Consider the following 14,822-nt stretch of genomic DNA (forward strand, 5'->3'; position numbering starts at 1 on the left):
GCTTCAGGTTAGTTTTGTTGTCAGGCGTGTTACACTTACATGAACAGAACATTCTTACACACACATGCATGTGACACACAGCCAGGACTCCTTCAGACTGGCATTGCCTGTTCAAGGAGATTGTACAGACCACCTGCCTGCAGTGCCACACACTGGTCACTAGATGGCACACTCCTGACCCACGACAATCCATCACAGCACATTATTCATACCCAATTTTCTATAAAGAAAAATGATTTTATTACATTCTTAAAACCACATACTGTATTTTCAATATACAACAATATGCACATGTTTTTAAACTCATTAAACCATAATAATAATAATATATTATATCATATTTTCCTTGTTTTATTAAAAATCCAGATTAGTTTTATTTTTTATTTTTTATTTATCCACTTTCCATTTTCTGTCTGGTCAACTTCAGCATCATCATAGAATCATTTTTTTTGTTCTTTTTTAAAAAAATAGAATTACAATTTTACAAGACAAAAAAAAAACATTGGGAAAAGAAAACACATTGAAACGAAGGCTAGCATTCTAAAAATAACACCCATCAACATTTTTTTTTAACTTTCATATACGCTTATTAGCTTTTTTACATTTACAGACAAAAAAAATAACATATATCTGTGTATAGCTTTTTAGAGTTCTTTTCTCCTCTCGCAACATTCACAAGAACATCTATTGCACACCGTGATGCAGGTTTTCAGAATGCTACTCTGAGCAAGACTCCGCTAACGACACGCTTCTCCCAACGCTGGCAGAGTTCAGCTCTCACCCTGAGTGTTCACCAGCGTGAGCAGGAATCAAAGCAGAGATCACTGACAAACCATGTGGTACAAGCAGATAGACTAGCAAATAAACCTTGGACCTTCCAGTCCAGGTCTTTGTCCCAACCATGTCCTTGATTACTAAATAAACTTCAATCCAGATCCTACAAAAGTAACAAATACTGTATTAAACATCATTTTTTATGATGTTAACCCATTTTCAGGAGTTTTTGTTTTGGCAATCCCTAATCATTCCACTAGAGGGGGCTAGTGATCTGTCTTTTTTTTTTAAATACAGAATGTATTCCATGCCCGGTGACGACTGCCCAGATAAACTGATAGTGTTCCCTTGTATAGCCTGCCTGTCCGCCCCCCGCAGTGCCACACTCCCGTCACTAGATAGCGCACTCCTGAGTATTGCACAAGCCCACGACAAGATTTTTACAAGCGACACTATTGCTTTTGTCAAATATCTGCATCAAATACTGCAAAATAGTGTAGGGTGTTGTAGTGCAATCTGCATCCCTCTGTATGGTCCTGCCCTCACGTGTGGCATTGTGTCCCAGTCAAAGGTAGATCGCTAATAAGTTCATTTAGTAAATCATGGCTTGAATGCATCTCCTATCCCTTCATGTTTGCGGACAAGTCAAATGGAAACAGCAGTATTGTCGGTCAGCACCAATGTACAAAAAAAGACGACAATACTGACCTTTCTATTTACAGAGAGAGCTTCGAACAAAACAAGTTATTATTTATTTATGTATTTATTTAATTTTCAGAGGCCCGGGTACAAGCCTGGAGGTGGCAGTCTGAGCTGTCCTGCTTGGACCACACTGAGAGACTCCCTCCAACAGTGGGGACAACTTTCTGATTTTTTTTCATTTCAAATATATATTTTAAAAGTCCAGCAGGTGGCACACTTTCTTTACTCTTTTGCTAGAGACCGGATCGTTACCATGGCTACGCAATGCCAGACCGGGCTGAGCTTTCTAACTAGAAGGAGGGTCAGTATTGTACAGCACTGTCAATATCTCAATATTGGCAGTTTTGTCAGGTAGCCCACACGGCAATCTGAGGGGGCAACCTCCCCCTCCCCCCCCCCACCACCACCATTCCCGTCTTGAAAAAAGTCAGACAACTGGTGGCTATCAGGCCTGGCCTTACCAGAACATATATACTATTTATATATAAAATTTAAAAAGCATGTTTAAAAGTCTCCCTAATTCTATCCCGTGCGGGTGTGCAAGGAACAGCGGTGTCTGGGTTGAGTGTGAGTGTGCGTTGTGGGGATGGAGGATGGAGGCAGGCTGGGGAGATGGGGGATTGCTCCATCTGGGGTTGCCCTCTTCGTTTCCTTGGTCCCTTTTGTTTGTTCCTTAAGAAAACTCTTAGAAGGGTTGGGCTACAGCTCAGCTTGGCTCTCCCCTCCGCTGTCTCTCAAGTGCACTGTTCTACACATTCTCCGGGCTGGAGCAGCTTGTCGGTTGGGTAGGTCCTTGGTGGATTGTCCAAGGAGTGGTACATTCAGTCACTCAAATGCTTTCTATGTTGGGGTTCGGGGCCGGGGGAAACGCTGCGTCAGTGGATTTTCCTGGGGGACCCCCTGGCTTAGCGCTCGCTGGAATCGGGGCACTGCACCTCGCTGCCGAAGACCTCGCGGTACAAGGGGGGGAAGCTGTAGGCTGTGTCGGGGTGCACGAGGCTGAAGAACTCCAGCTTGTCCATGTGCAGGTTACAGATTGACTTCATCAGAGGCAGCTTGGAGACCATCTGGGTGAACGAGGGAGAGAGAGGGGGGTTAGGGTCTCGGTCTGCAAAAGTGCTCCAACTCTGCCATACACACAGTGCTGTTTCATTTGACAGTGTATTTTTTCAAATGCTATATTTTCCTGTCTTCCTTCGCTATGTTTTCAGTGTTTCAGTGACTACTGTATATTAAACAGGCTGCTATCCCACTTCTCCACCCTCGCAGACAGACAGACAGACAGACGGACGGGTTGCGGGTACCTTGGTGAGTTTCTCCTTGCTGGTGGGGCTCCTCTGCAGGCAGCTCTGCAGGGCCAGGTAGACACGCTCCTGCAGCCTCTGCACCTTCTGAGTGTCCGTCAGCCAGGGCCGGTCTGGAGGGGAGGGAGGGGGAGAGGGAGTTAGTGAGCGGGGGTAGCGCCAGGGTGAGGGTGGGGAGGGGGTGTGCAGCGTGAACTCACCCGGTGACAGCAGCACAGCGGCGCTGAAGAGAGCCATCTCCTCCTCCGTCAGCTGCAGGCGGCTCAGCCCCTTCGCCAGCTCGAACACGGCGTTGATGAGGTCATCACAGCCTGTGCGCGCAAGAGGAGGAGTGTCAATCGATGGCCGACCGCTTCACTCGCTGTCGCTCGCTCTATCATTCTCCCACTTTCTTCCCTCGCTCACACTTTTCCTAACTCTCTCACTCTGTGACTCGCTCTCCAACTCGCATTCTCCAGCTCACTCACACTTTCACTCTAATTCACTCGTGCTTTCCCTCTCTCTCACCGAGGGATTTGAAGACCGGAGTCCCTGCGTACTTGCTGTCGAAGAGCAGCGTGTTGTTGACGGGGTTGAAGGCGCGGCACGAGCGAATCAGCAGCACCTCCAGGCACCCTGAGCGAGAGGAGAGGAGAGGAGAGGAGAGGAGAGGAGAGGAGAGGAGTGGAGAGGAGAGGAGAGGGGAGGAGAGGAGTAGATAGGAGAGGAGAGGAGAGGAGAAGAGAGGAGAGGAGAGGAGAGGAGGGCTCCACCATCCCGGGACAGACACGAAAAACAAATTGAATTCCAAAACAAGCAACACAAAAAAAAAGGATTTGAAACGTTTTCATTGAAATCCATGTTTTGGACATTTTTAAACAGAACATATTGAGAAGATATGTAGGGAGGAGGAAGGGAGACAAAAAGACAAGAAGACCAAACGTTAGAGCGAGCATTGCTTTGGTATTTCAAACAGGTTTTCAAACGAACATTCAGGCTGATCAATCAGTTTCATTTATTATTATTTGTATTATTTATAAGATGCAATTCCTAACTCAAGTGCCACACAAACTCGGCACAAGATAGCAAAATCGATTTGGCCAACGACTTGTAAAAATGTAATAAGTACTAACAGATTTAAAATGCTACGGGTGGCATTGGGCATGTCTTACACTGTGAGTCAGTGGTGGTTACCATCAGATATCAGATGTTTAAGCCAGCTAATGTGTCATACTGTGAGTGAGTTTGGGAATGCGGAATGCTACTGTCACACAAAACTGTTCCCTATTTGACTGCAGCGCTGCTGGCTGTGATACTGACCCGCTTTCAGCAGAATGATCTGGTCGTTCTGGCAGAGCTCCATGAAGCCGGTGATGCGCTTGGCAAACTCCACGACGTACTGGATGGCATTAGTGAGCTGGTGAGCGCAATGCTGCCACATAGCTTCCGTGGACTGAGGGGGTGGGGAGACAGGTGGGGGTTAGACACTGCCAGCAATATACCCGCTAACACACCTACTGAAGTGACTAGACCCTGTAGAATCCTGCTGATAATTATGGGGGGGTACGGGTCCTGGGAGGGGGGGGGGGGGTGGAGGGTAGGGGTCGTGGGGGGGTTACCTTGCTCTGCAGGGTCCGGATCTCCTCTTGTGTGTACAGAGTCCAGGTGAGTCTCTTCAGCTCCTCCGCTGTGTACCGACACGTCTCCAAGTGAGACTTGACAATGTTCTGCGAGACCCGCTCTGAGACAGAGAGAAGAGAGACGGTCAGAAACCTGCTCGCTACAGTGCAGACCCTTCTAAAAGCTCTCAGTCTATTCAATTGATCCAAACAGCTAAGCAAAAGAACACAAGAAAGGTTTTAAGAGAAGGTTAAGCAGTGCTGATCGCTGGGTTAGAAGCCCCGTCACTCAGGGTGCTGTTGGCTGATCGCAGCTAATCCCAGTGTAGCCTCTCTCTCGCGGCTGTACGGGCTTTCCAGGGCAATCCACTCAGAGCTTTCCTTTCATGCAATTTACCCCGAAACCTCTCTGTGAATCGACAGCACTTCAACTGCGTTTTATAACCAATTTGGATTCCACCAGCACCCCCTGCAATTAAATCCCAGCCTTCCCCTGTCGCTGCCAGCTCCCAGCCGCGGTAATTACAGATGACCTTTCCTGTGAGTGCTCTGCTGGGAGAGCGGACAGCACAAAGGCTGCATGGGAACCGGGGCCCGGAGCTCCAAGCAGCTCTTCATCACTGTCATTGATCAGCTTAATGCAAAGGGGTAAGTGTTAGGTAATCTGCTTGTTTTTAATTTCTCATCTGTTTGATGGTTGTGTGTGTGCGTACTCTGTGATTCCCTATAGTTTATTTCTGCTTGGTTTATTTGCTTGCTAACTATTCCAACTCGGAATGCTTCTGAAAAGACTCCCCGTGGCTGATTGCTGGGATATGCCAGTGCCACACAAAGCTTCACCCAGGGGTTTCTGCGCACATAGTAACGCCAACATGAACCACAAGATTAACCCTTCTGGAAAAAAGTCAGGTTTGTGAGCTGCTTTTTTATCACTCTGAATGTAATGTGGAGATATCAGCTTTCATGGTAGAGCTCACAGTAAATGCAAGGTCTGCATAACACTAGCTATACCTTCCTGTGATAGTCTGAGTGAGTGAGTGTGTGCAAGTGGGAGCACAGACTTGGGATCCTTCAAGAGCAGACAAATTTGTATCATTTATCAGCTGCTAGGAACCGGACGAGCACTGATGTTCTCGTGTGTGTGTGTGTGTGCTTGTGCAGAGATGGAAATAAGACTCCTGTAGCATAGCAGTTTCACCCATTCCAGGTTTTAATAGCAGCTTGATTAGCCACAGTGAACAGGTAACAAAAAACCCACAGTAAATGGATCAAACAGCTATGAGCCTCACTTCCACCCCTGTTGCGTGCATGCGAGCGCTCACCGATCTCCAGCACGGAGGTGCCCTCTGGCAGGGGAGACAAGAGGCTGGGCTCGTACTCCTGCTTGATGAGCCTGGCGTCCGAGAGCTCCACGCTGCACTGCTCCGGGGAGGACTGTGCCGAGGCCGGCAGCTCCGCGCTGTAGTAGCCGGCCCCCTCGGGGGTCAGGGGGAGGTCGAAGAGCAGCCCGTCCGGCAGGGCGCTGATGTCATCGAGGTCGCTCAGCCCCGCGCTGGAGCTGTTGCTGTAGTGGCTGTGGCTCTCGGGCTCCTCCTTGGGGGCCGCCTGCTCCTGGCTCTGCTGGTGCTTCTGGACCTCCGCGTACAGGCTGTCCCGCTGTTTCTTGGACATGCGACCGAACTTCACCGCTGTTCGGGGAGACAAGGAGGGGCGCCGGTCACACTCCGGGACCGTCCATACATCATACATGCATGCATGTATACATGCCTACATACATACATGCATGCATGCAACCTTTATTTAATCAGGATTAAGATTATATTCTCTTTTTCCAAGGGAGATCCGATCAAGAAAGTCAATACAAGAGAGTAGCGGCCAAAACAAAAACACATTTCATATAGATGTCCATTTTTATTTAATTTTTTTGTTTTGTTTGTTTGAACTCCTTCAAAGGTCTCAAGACAGTAGGTGTCAGTTCGTCTTGAAGTTTATTTCCAAGACCACGGAGCTAGAAAAAAACGGAATGTTTTTGTTTTGTTCGCTGCCCCCTAAATTGTTTCTTGCGATTTTAATGAACCAGTTTGTGCGTCTTATTAGTAAATCCAGGAACGGATCAAGCGCTATGCAGTGGGAGTCTGGTGTCCTCCCCTGGGACTCACCATCCCGTGACATGCCCAGGGACAGGCACTTCTGCAGGCGGCAGTGCTGGCAGCGGTTTCGGTTGGTCCGGTCGATCAGGCAGTTGCGCTGGCGAGAGCAGGAGTACAGGGCGTTGTTTTGCTGACTGCGTCGGAAAAAACCCTGGAACCACAAAACAAGGCAGCCGGGTGAAATAACAGCACGCAAAACACACAGCGCCAGATTCTCACAGCTATCCCCATCGTCACTGGCACCTTTTTCAGTTTCTTGTATCAGAAAGGAGAAACGCACCCAATAAAGTCACCAGACCAGAAATAAAAGTCGTTTAATTCAGGGGTTTGAACAGAGCGTTAAGTTTGCTTTTTGTGTTCATTCAAAAAAAAAAGTGCGCTAATGACTTGGTATGTAGCTTTGAGAATCCAGCCTGCTGATGAAATTCAACACACTGCTTGATCCAGCTCTTGTCCCATTTTACTACTGCAATTATTTAGCAGAGAATGTAAGACACATGTGTGAGCTTTCTGGATACTCGGATTCAAAACGAAACTGCTGTTTTCTTATAGGAAATCCCTTCTAAAAAAAATAAAATGACCACAGCAATTTATGCACGACTTGCCTGCATGCTTTTCCCTTGGTTATGCTATGGGAATCCTTTTAAAAGAGGGAACTAAGCTGCCTCTCGGCTGTCATTAAAGATGCTGTGTGGTATGACGCTGCCCCCTTGTGGCCCACGCTCACCTTGCAGCCCTCGCAGGTGATGACGCCATAATGTATCCCTGAGGACTTGTCCCCGCAGATTTTACACGGTATCACTTCGATTTGAGCTGGGAAGCAAACCGAGAGGAGAGAAAGAAGACATCCATTAATCCCAGCACAGGATCTCAAAAAACAAGAGGTTCTGTACAGCGCACTACCACGGTGGGGAAAGAACCAGTTCATGTAAGTGTGACAATAAGTGAACAAGCCTCCTAGCTGCCCCTAATAAAAGTTTCCCCTAGTAAAAGCACAGCAGCATGTAATAAAGCATATGACGTGGTAAATGGGAAAACACTGTTGTGCGCATTTACTGCGGCAAACCTTTACAAGCATACAGTATGTACAATGGTGCTTCGATTCAACCCACATGTATCAATGCAAAATGCACAAGTCATGTAGCAGTGCTGTAATGTATCTCATTTGCAGCTCTGTCGTTTCTCTGGCTTGAATGCATGACTACAAAAACTCTTCTGACGTCAACTGTGAGTCATCAGGGCAAGTCGCTGCCATGGAAAATAATGTCTGTACATGCTGTATTAGAACTATAACAAAGCCTTCTGGTTACACCCTTGTGAAAGACTGACATGGTACATGTCCACAATATACAGCATGCCTTTACCAAGCTTTACCATACCTCTGTATGTCTGTGCCATGCTTCACTGCTTTACCATGCTAGCCGCTGCACTTTGCTTTACAAGCTAAGCTTTTTCCACGGTATACAACAGTTGCATTTAAGTGAAATGCATTGCCTATGTTTATTTTTTTAATTGCATCTTGTCTTGCATTTATACCAATCCAGCTCCACACCGACTGGGGCAAATCGCGCTTTTCAAGTCCGAATCTGATTTAAGGAAAGCAAGTCTCTGGATTGTGCAGTTCAAGATCATGCTTTCTTATCCATACACTGTACTGGTTATACAGAAAGGAATACTCCACGACCCTGGAGTGCTTGCAGTGCTGCCTGAGCATGCCTCTCTCTCTCTACATAGAGGATTCACCATGAATATTCATAGAGGACAAGTTACTCCACGACTGAGGTCAGATGAATAGCCCCCGAGCCACCCTCATGAAAGAAACGGCCACTTCACTTTAACCCCTTGTTTTAAATCTACATTTAACAGCTGCTCTCTGAATTTCCTGCTGAGCAACGCAGCGTCGTTTGGAACAGAGCAGTTAGCCCTGTCCTCCTGTCACTGCACTTGAATGAATACAACACGGCTTCTAAAATGAGATCTGGTTTGAAAAGCGCTCTCAGGACCAGCGGGTATGAAGAAGTTGCTGGCTCTCTCAATGCTTGTTGTATTTACACAAATCTCTAGGAGACCGAAGAGACAGCGGTGACCAGGTGCACGATTCTTGTTCTGTGTATCCCTGTACTTGATCAAGCACTTGACTAAATATAGGTTCTGTGGTTTCATTCAATGCTCAACATTATATTTAAAAAAAAAAAAAAAAAAAAACCATCAAAGCAAGCTCTTAGAAGCTCGGGGCAGGGAGATTACGTTTGAAAAAAAAAATGTTTTTGTGCATTTTTACAATCTTTTTTTTTTTTCTTTGCAGAATAAATTAAAAACCCACAGAACAGGGTTGCGCACGTAGCAACCGTCCTCAGACTCTCTTCATCGAGGAGGCTTTTTCATTTTCACATTATCCTGGTTGCTTTCACCAGTCCCCTGCCCCAGGTTTGTGGATAGCTTTGTGCAGCTCGTCCTCATTCAGCACAGTGCTGCGCGACGCTCAATCCCACACGCTGCCTCCTATTATTATCTGCAGCCTTGGCAGCCCTTGTTTGTTTTGAATTGGTTTTACATGATTGCATGATGTTATTCTTGTATGTACTCAGTGAGAAAGACACTTCATTTATTCTGGAAAAAAAAACAGCTGTTGGGTTCATGGTTTGCTGACAAACAGGTTTCAATACGGGAATGTGGTTCCCCACACCTAGAACAAACCGTGGCACATGTAACCAAACCGGACTGTCAACATGCTTCCCAAATGAATAACATTTATTTGATTGTATAACCATTGAAACTGCTTTAAAAGCCATGTACGTACTCTTAAACGCAAACGAAATGCCAAGTGGTCTTTAATTTTAAATTTTATTTATTTATTTATTTATTTATTTTTAGAAACTACAGGATGAGGTGCGACATTAAACCTCAGCAACGCCGTTTCAACCCCGACAAGAACAGCACCTTATTACATTAGAATAGGGGAAGGCGTTCTCAGAAAAACATTTTAATTTTCCATGCGATATGGAATTAAAGGCTGTGGCGGAACTGCTGAAGGTAATTGAGTTTTCACAGACACTTCTCACCTCCAGGCCTGTGTGAGTCACCGGCACACTGACGTTACCCGGGCTCTATTACACACATTAGGAAATGGAGCTTGGCCAAATTGCTCAAAAGTGCCAACTTCTCAACGTTTCAGTGTGTTTAACTGCCTTTGTCAAGGGAAAGCGTGCTTGAAACAAACAGTGGAGGTACTTCTTATAGTCCTTTGATGCCCTGGTAATGGTCATTCATGTTCTGTGTTGAACTGCTGGTTCATTTTCTTTTTGTATTTGTCCTGTTTGAGAGGTGATTCTGCACTCTATTATATAATACCTGTCTCTCCTACAGATTTTTTGATTTTCCTACATTTTTGGTTACTACATACAAGGTTGCTAGTTTTGCATGACGGGTTTCTTGTAATAATCAGTTTATCAATTTTCCTCGTTAAGTATTTCTAGTGATGATTGAGCATCCTGTTGGATCCTGACTCTCCTTGCATAGAGAGCTGCTTGCTGTTTTTTGAATTCTCAGTACCATGCTATATCCATATATAAAATACACTGTCCGGTATCACACACATTGCTTTAGTGTCCTATGCTTAGTATTTGTGGGCACCCTACAGAGTATAAATCCAGTATCACAGCTGACACTTTGGGCTGGACACTTCCTACACAAAGAAACATCTGATTATGACATCACCTTAGCAAAGCAGCACCCGCCCCGCCTGCACTCACTGCTCCACTCCCATTGGTTCACGGGCCCTGTTTATTTACTATTCGGGTGAATCGATTGGCTGAGAACCCCACCGCTGGTTTGGATCACGCTGTGTCATTTTGGACTAGCGGGGTTTGGATTAGCGAGAAGTCTACTCTATATACAAAGAGAAAACCTCTGCTAGGCGTGTCTGTGGAGTGCACGGCGAAAGCCTTTGAAATGATTTAGTGTTTCATCTTCCCTTTACATTTATTAAAATGAAACTGACTGTCAATCAGTAATCTGGCACAAGGGAATAGCTGTCCGTGGCTGAATTCGACAGAATGTTTTCCTTCAAAAGACTGGGCTTGCCTGACCTGAGCACCATGTCACTGGATTCTCAGATAATGCCCTATCCTTGCACTCTGACTGTGTAGATACTAGTATGTCGTTGTAGATGCTAGACTGTATTTAAATATTGTTTTTGCATTGTAACCCTGTACTGCCCTGCAACACCTGTAAGTCGCCTTGGATAAAGGTGTCTGCCAAATAAACTGATAATACATGCAATGGCCATGACGGCTGGGTTAATGTTCACAGTGCATGTGGAATTTGCCCTGCTGGTCTGCTGTTTCTGGTGCAGAGTTAGGCACACTGTCGCTCACTCAGCACACAGCCTGGTTTGTTTAGCGCGGCTCAAAGGTTAGCTGTAGCATTGCATTATGCAACACACTGCTGTATATTTAACCTTCATATGCCATACACTTGGGAGTTCTGATTTTCAGCTCTTGAATTGCACTGGGAAAAAACTTTGTACTCAATTCTGTTTAATAGTTCTTATACATTTTTTTAAATTGTGAGTTTAATCAGGTGTATTTGAGCACATAACTTTTACTCGTTAGCTGTAGTCTTCTTATAGGAAGGGCTGGGGTCTGTTTTTTTTCTTCTTGAGAGAGTGAATTGTTTATTTCCCATGGCGTGGGCAGGTTCGCCTGCCTTTTTCCTCCCATCAAGCACATCCTAAATGAACAGAGTGTGAAGAGAGTGATACACATCCAAATCAAGGTTCAAAAGTACTGTGCAGAACAGCCCCCAATGCATCAGTTACACAGCGCTTATATTAACACCCATTCATACCAAGGGCTGGGCAGCTCCTCAATTATACGAATAGCAAGCTTGTCTCGGGCAGAAACAAGCAGATCAGTTTTGTTTCTTTAAAGGCAGTAAATTTGCGGGCCAGTGAAGTGAGCATCCAGATTGCAAAGCTGCTGATGCCAATGCTAAGCCCTGGCCGACTGCCTGCTTCCCTGCAGAGGACTGTGAAATCGTAGGACTCTGTGTTTCTAACAGTGTCACGGAATACAGAAGCTCTCCCATACACCAGGGTTAACATGGTGTCTTTGCACAGAGCACTATACTGTGCGATTTGCAGTTTACTTTACTATGACTATACAGGGATGGAAATAGGACTCCCACTGCATAGCAGTTTGATTCATTTCTGGTTTTACTAAGACACACCTGAGCTTGTTACCTATACGCTGTGGCTAATCAAGCACATGAGCTTTAATCAGTCACAGCTTGGCACCGCTACGTTTTGTATGATTTAAACCCTAACCAGGGGTACCAGCTAAAACAAACCCGGAGTCAGGTGCAGAAGTACCAAAAAACAGCAGCTATCGAGAGCAACAAGAGTCCACTGAACAACGAGTAGCTGGGAATGCTGAGTAAGTGTGGAATTCTCAAGCAGAGTGCTGAGTAAGTGTGGAATGCTGAGTAAGTGTGGAATTTTCAAGCAGAGTGCTGAGTAAGTGTGGAATGCTGAGTAAGTGTGGAATTCTCAAGCAGAGTGCTGAGTAAGTGTGGAATGCTGAGTAAGTGTGGAATTTTCAAGCAGAGTGCTGAGTAAGTGTGGAATGCTGAGTAAGTGTGGAATTCTCAAGCAGAGTGCTGAGTAAGTGTGGAATGCTGAGTAAGTGTGGAATTCTCAAGCAGAGTGCTGAGTAAGTGTGGAATTCTCACAAATGGATGCAGTTCATTCACACAGCCTGCTACAGTCCTTTCATTTGAATGAACATGCAGACTGATTTAACAGGGCGCTTTCCTACTTATACAATTTGAAACGGACAGCTTAAAAACAAGAATGCAGGTCAGTCTAGATTCCTGGACAGCTTGTGCATGAGCGCCCCCGAGTCGTTTTCACACGTCGCGTGTTGATTGTGCTGCTATCATAAAAATAGATCCGCCGTCAGTTCTGCAAAATGGGCGCCCCCCCCCGCCCCCCGCCCCCCCCCCCGCCCCCCGCCCCCCCACGAGATCCGAAGGGTTAATGTCACTAGAATATCTTCCACTTCGGTGAGTGTCTCGTCACCATGGCAACCCTTCCACCAGGCCGCGGGGGTCCTAATCCTGACGTGACCGCAGCGTTCTCAAACCCCCTTCATCGGCTCCCTGTGCTTTACCTACTTTCACACTTTGCTGTGCTTTTACGATGTGAAACTTTTATTAGAGAAAGCTGGAATTTCTTGCTGGACTTCCCAGCAACTCCACTGGTTTGCAGGTGAACAGCAGTAGGGACTTCAAACCACATTTACTGGTTTCTTGGTCGTTGAAATACCCACACAACTGGGTTATTAATTTTGCCTTACTTGTCTACAGGTGGGGATACTAGTTTACAGAAATAGGTACATTTGCATGTAATGCTCCATTCACCCAATAAAATGCAAATGATGCCTTTCATTTTATACCTCTGCTGTAGTTAAACAAATGCTGACCCCTGAATCACCAACGCAATATGTATCCTTATATACGTTTAACAGGGTAAATTTGCACAGACTGCAGACTGCACTTTACCATGCTTTCCTTTTATCAAGGCATACTTTTAGGGATAATTGCCTCTCTCTGCTTGTTCCATAGCAGCCCCTTGTCCCCCTCCCTGCCTCCCGTCTCCTGTCCCAGCGCGGTGCTATTCCCGTCTCCGCCAGCAGGAGTGCTGTGACAGTCTCTGCTACACATGGAGGTACACATGTCGCCTGAAGCCCAGCCCCCTAGCTCAGGTGGATAAGCCACAGTGACAGAATTGGGTCAGTGGGGCTGGCTTATTCTCCAGCACGCTGGTAACAGCAACACCAACAACAGCCAGTCAACACTAAAACCGCTACACGAAATTATTACACAATCACCGGCAAGATCAAACCGAAAAGCAATCTGTGCAAAACTTGCAACCGGATTGGTGTGGCCATGCACGCCAAAAAAATAAAACACTTTTATAAAACTGAGGATGATTCCTCAAATTGTGTCAGCAATGAAATACACAGATAAATTTATAACCCAAAAATTAAATATATATTATAATGCGGGTTCTGTTGTTATTGTATTATTATTAAGATTCATATTATGATTGTGACTTATCATAGCCAGTAACCTTTTTTTTAGTATTTACCCCTTTCTTACATAACACAGAAAGCCGTCATAAAAATGAAAATGTTATAATCCTTTAAACGCATAGGCTTCTCAAACACGTTCAGTTTTCATTTAACGACAGCTATTAAACCAGCAGAAATAATTAGTACGCAGAAAGATACTAAAGCAAGGACAAAGACGACACCGATAGCTTAAACACACGCTAAAACAAACACAGAAAAAAACACAAGCAAATCCAGTTAAAAAGCAATTGCTTTGACACTTTGTGAAATAAAAACTCACATAACATTTCTTTTTCACTGAAAAACAAATTGTTCAACACAGGGCAGTCGTGTACTTGCACCAAAAAATGACTTTTAAAAACTTTTTCATAGCCGTGTAATAAATGACAGCGTGACTGACAAGACAGCGCTGTGAATTACACAACTGTAATTCCATGCAGACTGTCAGGCACAGAACAAAATGAAGAAAAAAAACCCTCCTGTCATATTTAACTTTTTGAAATATGCATATTTTTTCTTTTTGCATGGCACAGCACCAAACAGCTGCATAGAATTAAGCCCCTAAAGCATTTATTTTTGTATATCTTGGCTGGAATTCATAAAACAGAGCCATCTATGTATATTTCTGTAACTTACCTCTCATATTTGCTGTTTATACTTCCACAGTCATGTAACTCCAAAGAGAAAAGAACCAGATGTCGATTTTCTTTTTTTTTTTTTAAGCCCCAAAAAGCTGTGTTAAAAATATTTTTCTTTTTTTTAAAAAAAGGCGCTCTCGGTTTCTAAATCTTTCTAGTAGGTTTTGGTCTTGTATGTTAGTTTCGGTTGTGTATTATTTTTCCCCTTGCTGCGTAACTGAGTGCAGAAGAGGTGGTAAGAGAGTTTGGTGATGTCGTTGCTGGCTCTCCGCCTCTCTGCATCGATTGCCTTGTTTCTCTGCTAACCTACTTTTAGGCTGGCTTTGGCTGCATGTGGAAGCTCACATGATCCCGAAGCCGGAGCCGGAGCCCCGCCCACTGCCCGGGGCAACGCTCCAATCAAACTGCAGCGCTCTTAAGGAGGACTGGAGGAGATGCCCAAGCCTCTACTCAGTCTACTGGATAGCATAGGGATGGAAATAAGACTCCCATTGCATAGCGGTTTGATCCATTCCTGGTTTTA

At 45.3% G+C, this 14,822-nt stretch overlaps 1 protein-coding gene across 1 annotated transcript; it reads right to left on the reverse strand.

Annotated features, from left to right (window-relative positions):
• Positions 1-225: 225 nt before the first annotated feature.
• On the reverse strand, positions 226-14,615 carry LOC117401200 (nuclear receptor ROR-beta-like). The gene is made up of 10 exons (XM_034001697.3): positions 14,298-14,615; positions 7,256-7,341; positions 6,538-6,679; positions 5,701-6,066; positions 4,379-4,500; positions 4,080-4,212; positions 3,288-3,395; positions 2,981-3,091; positions 2,781-2,893; positions 226-2,543 (listed from the first exon to the last, which is right to left on the reverse strand). Exons 1-10 carry the CDS (start codon positions 14,302-14,304, stop codon positions 2,382-2,384), a joined length of 1,350 nt encoding a protein of 449 aa, XP_033857588.3. The 5' UTR covers positions 14,305-14,615; the 3' UTR covers positions 226-2,381.
• Positions 14,616-14,822: the final 207 nt, after the last annotated feature.

This window comes from Acipenser ruthenus, chromosome 49 (genome assembly GCF_902713425.1).
Source record: "Acipenser ruthenus chromosome 49, fAciRut3.2 maternal haplotype, whole genome shotgun sequence".
Taxonomy (NCBI): Eukaryota; Metazoa; Chordata; class Actinopteri; order Acipenseriformes; family Acipenseridae; genus Acipenser; species Acipenser ruthenus.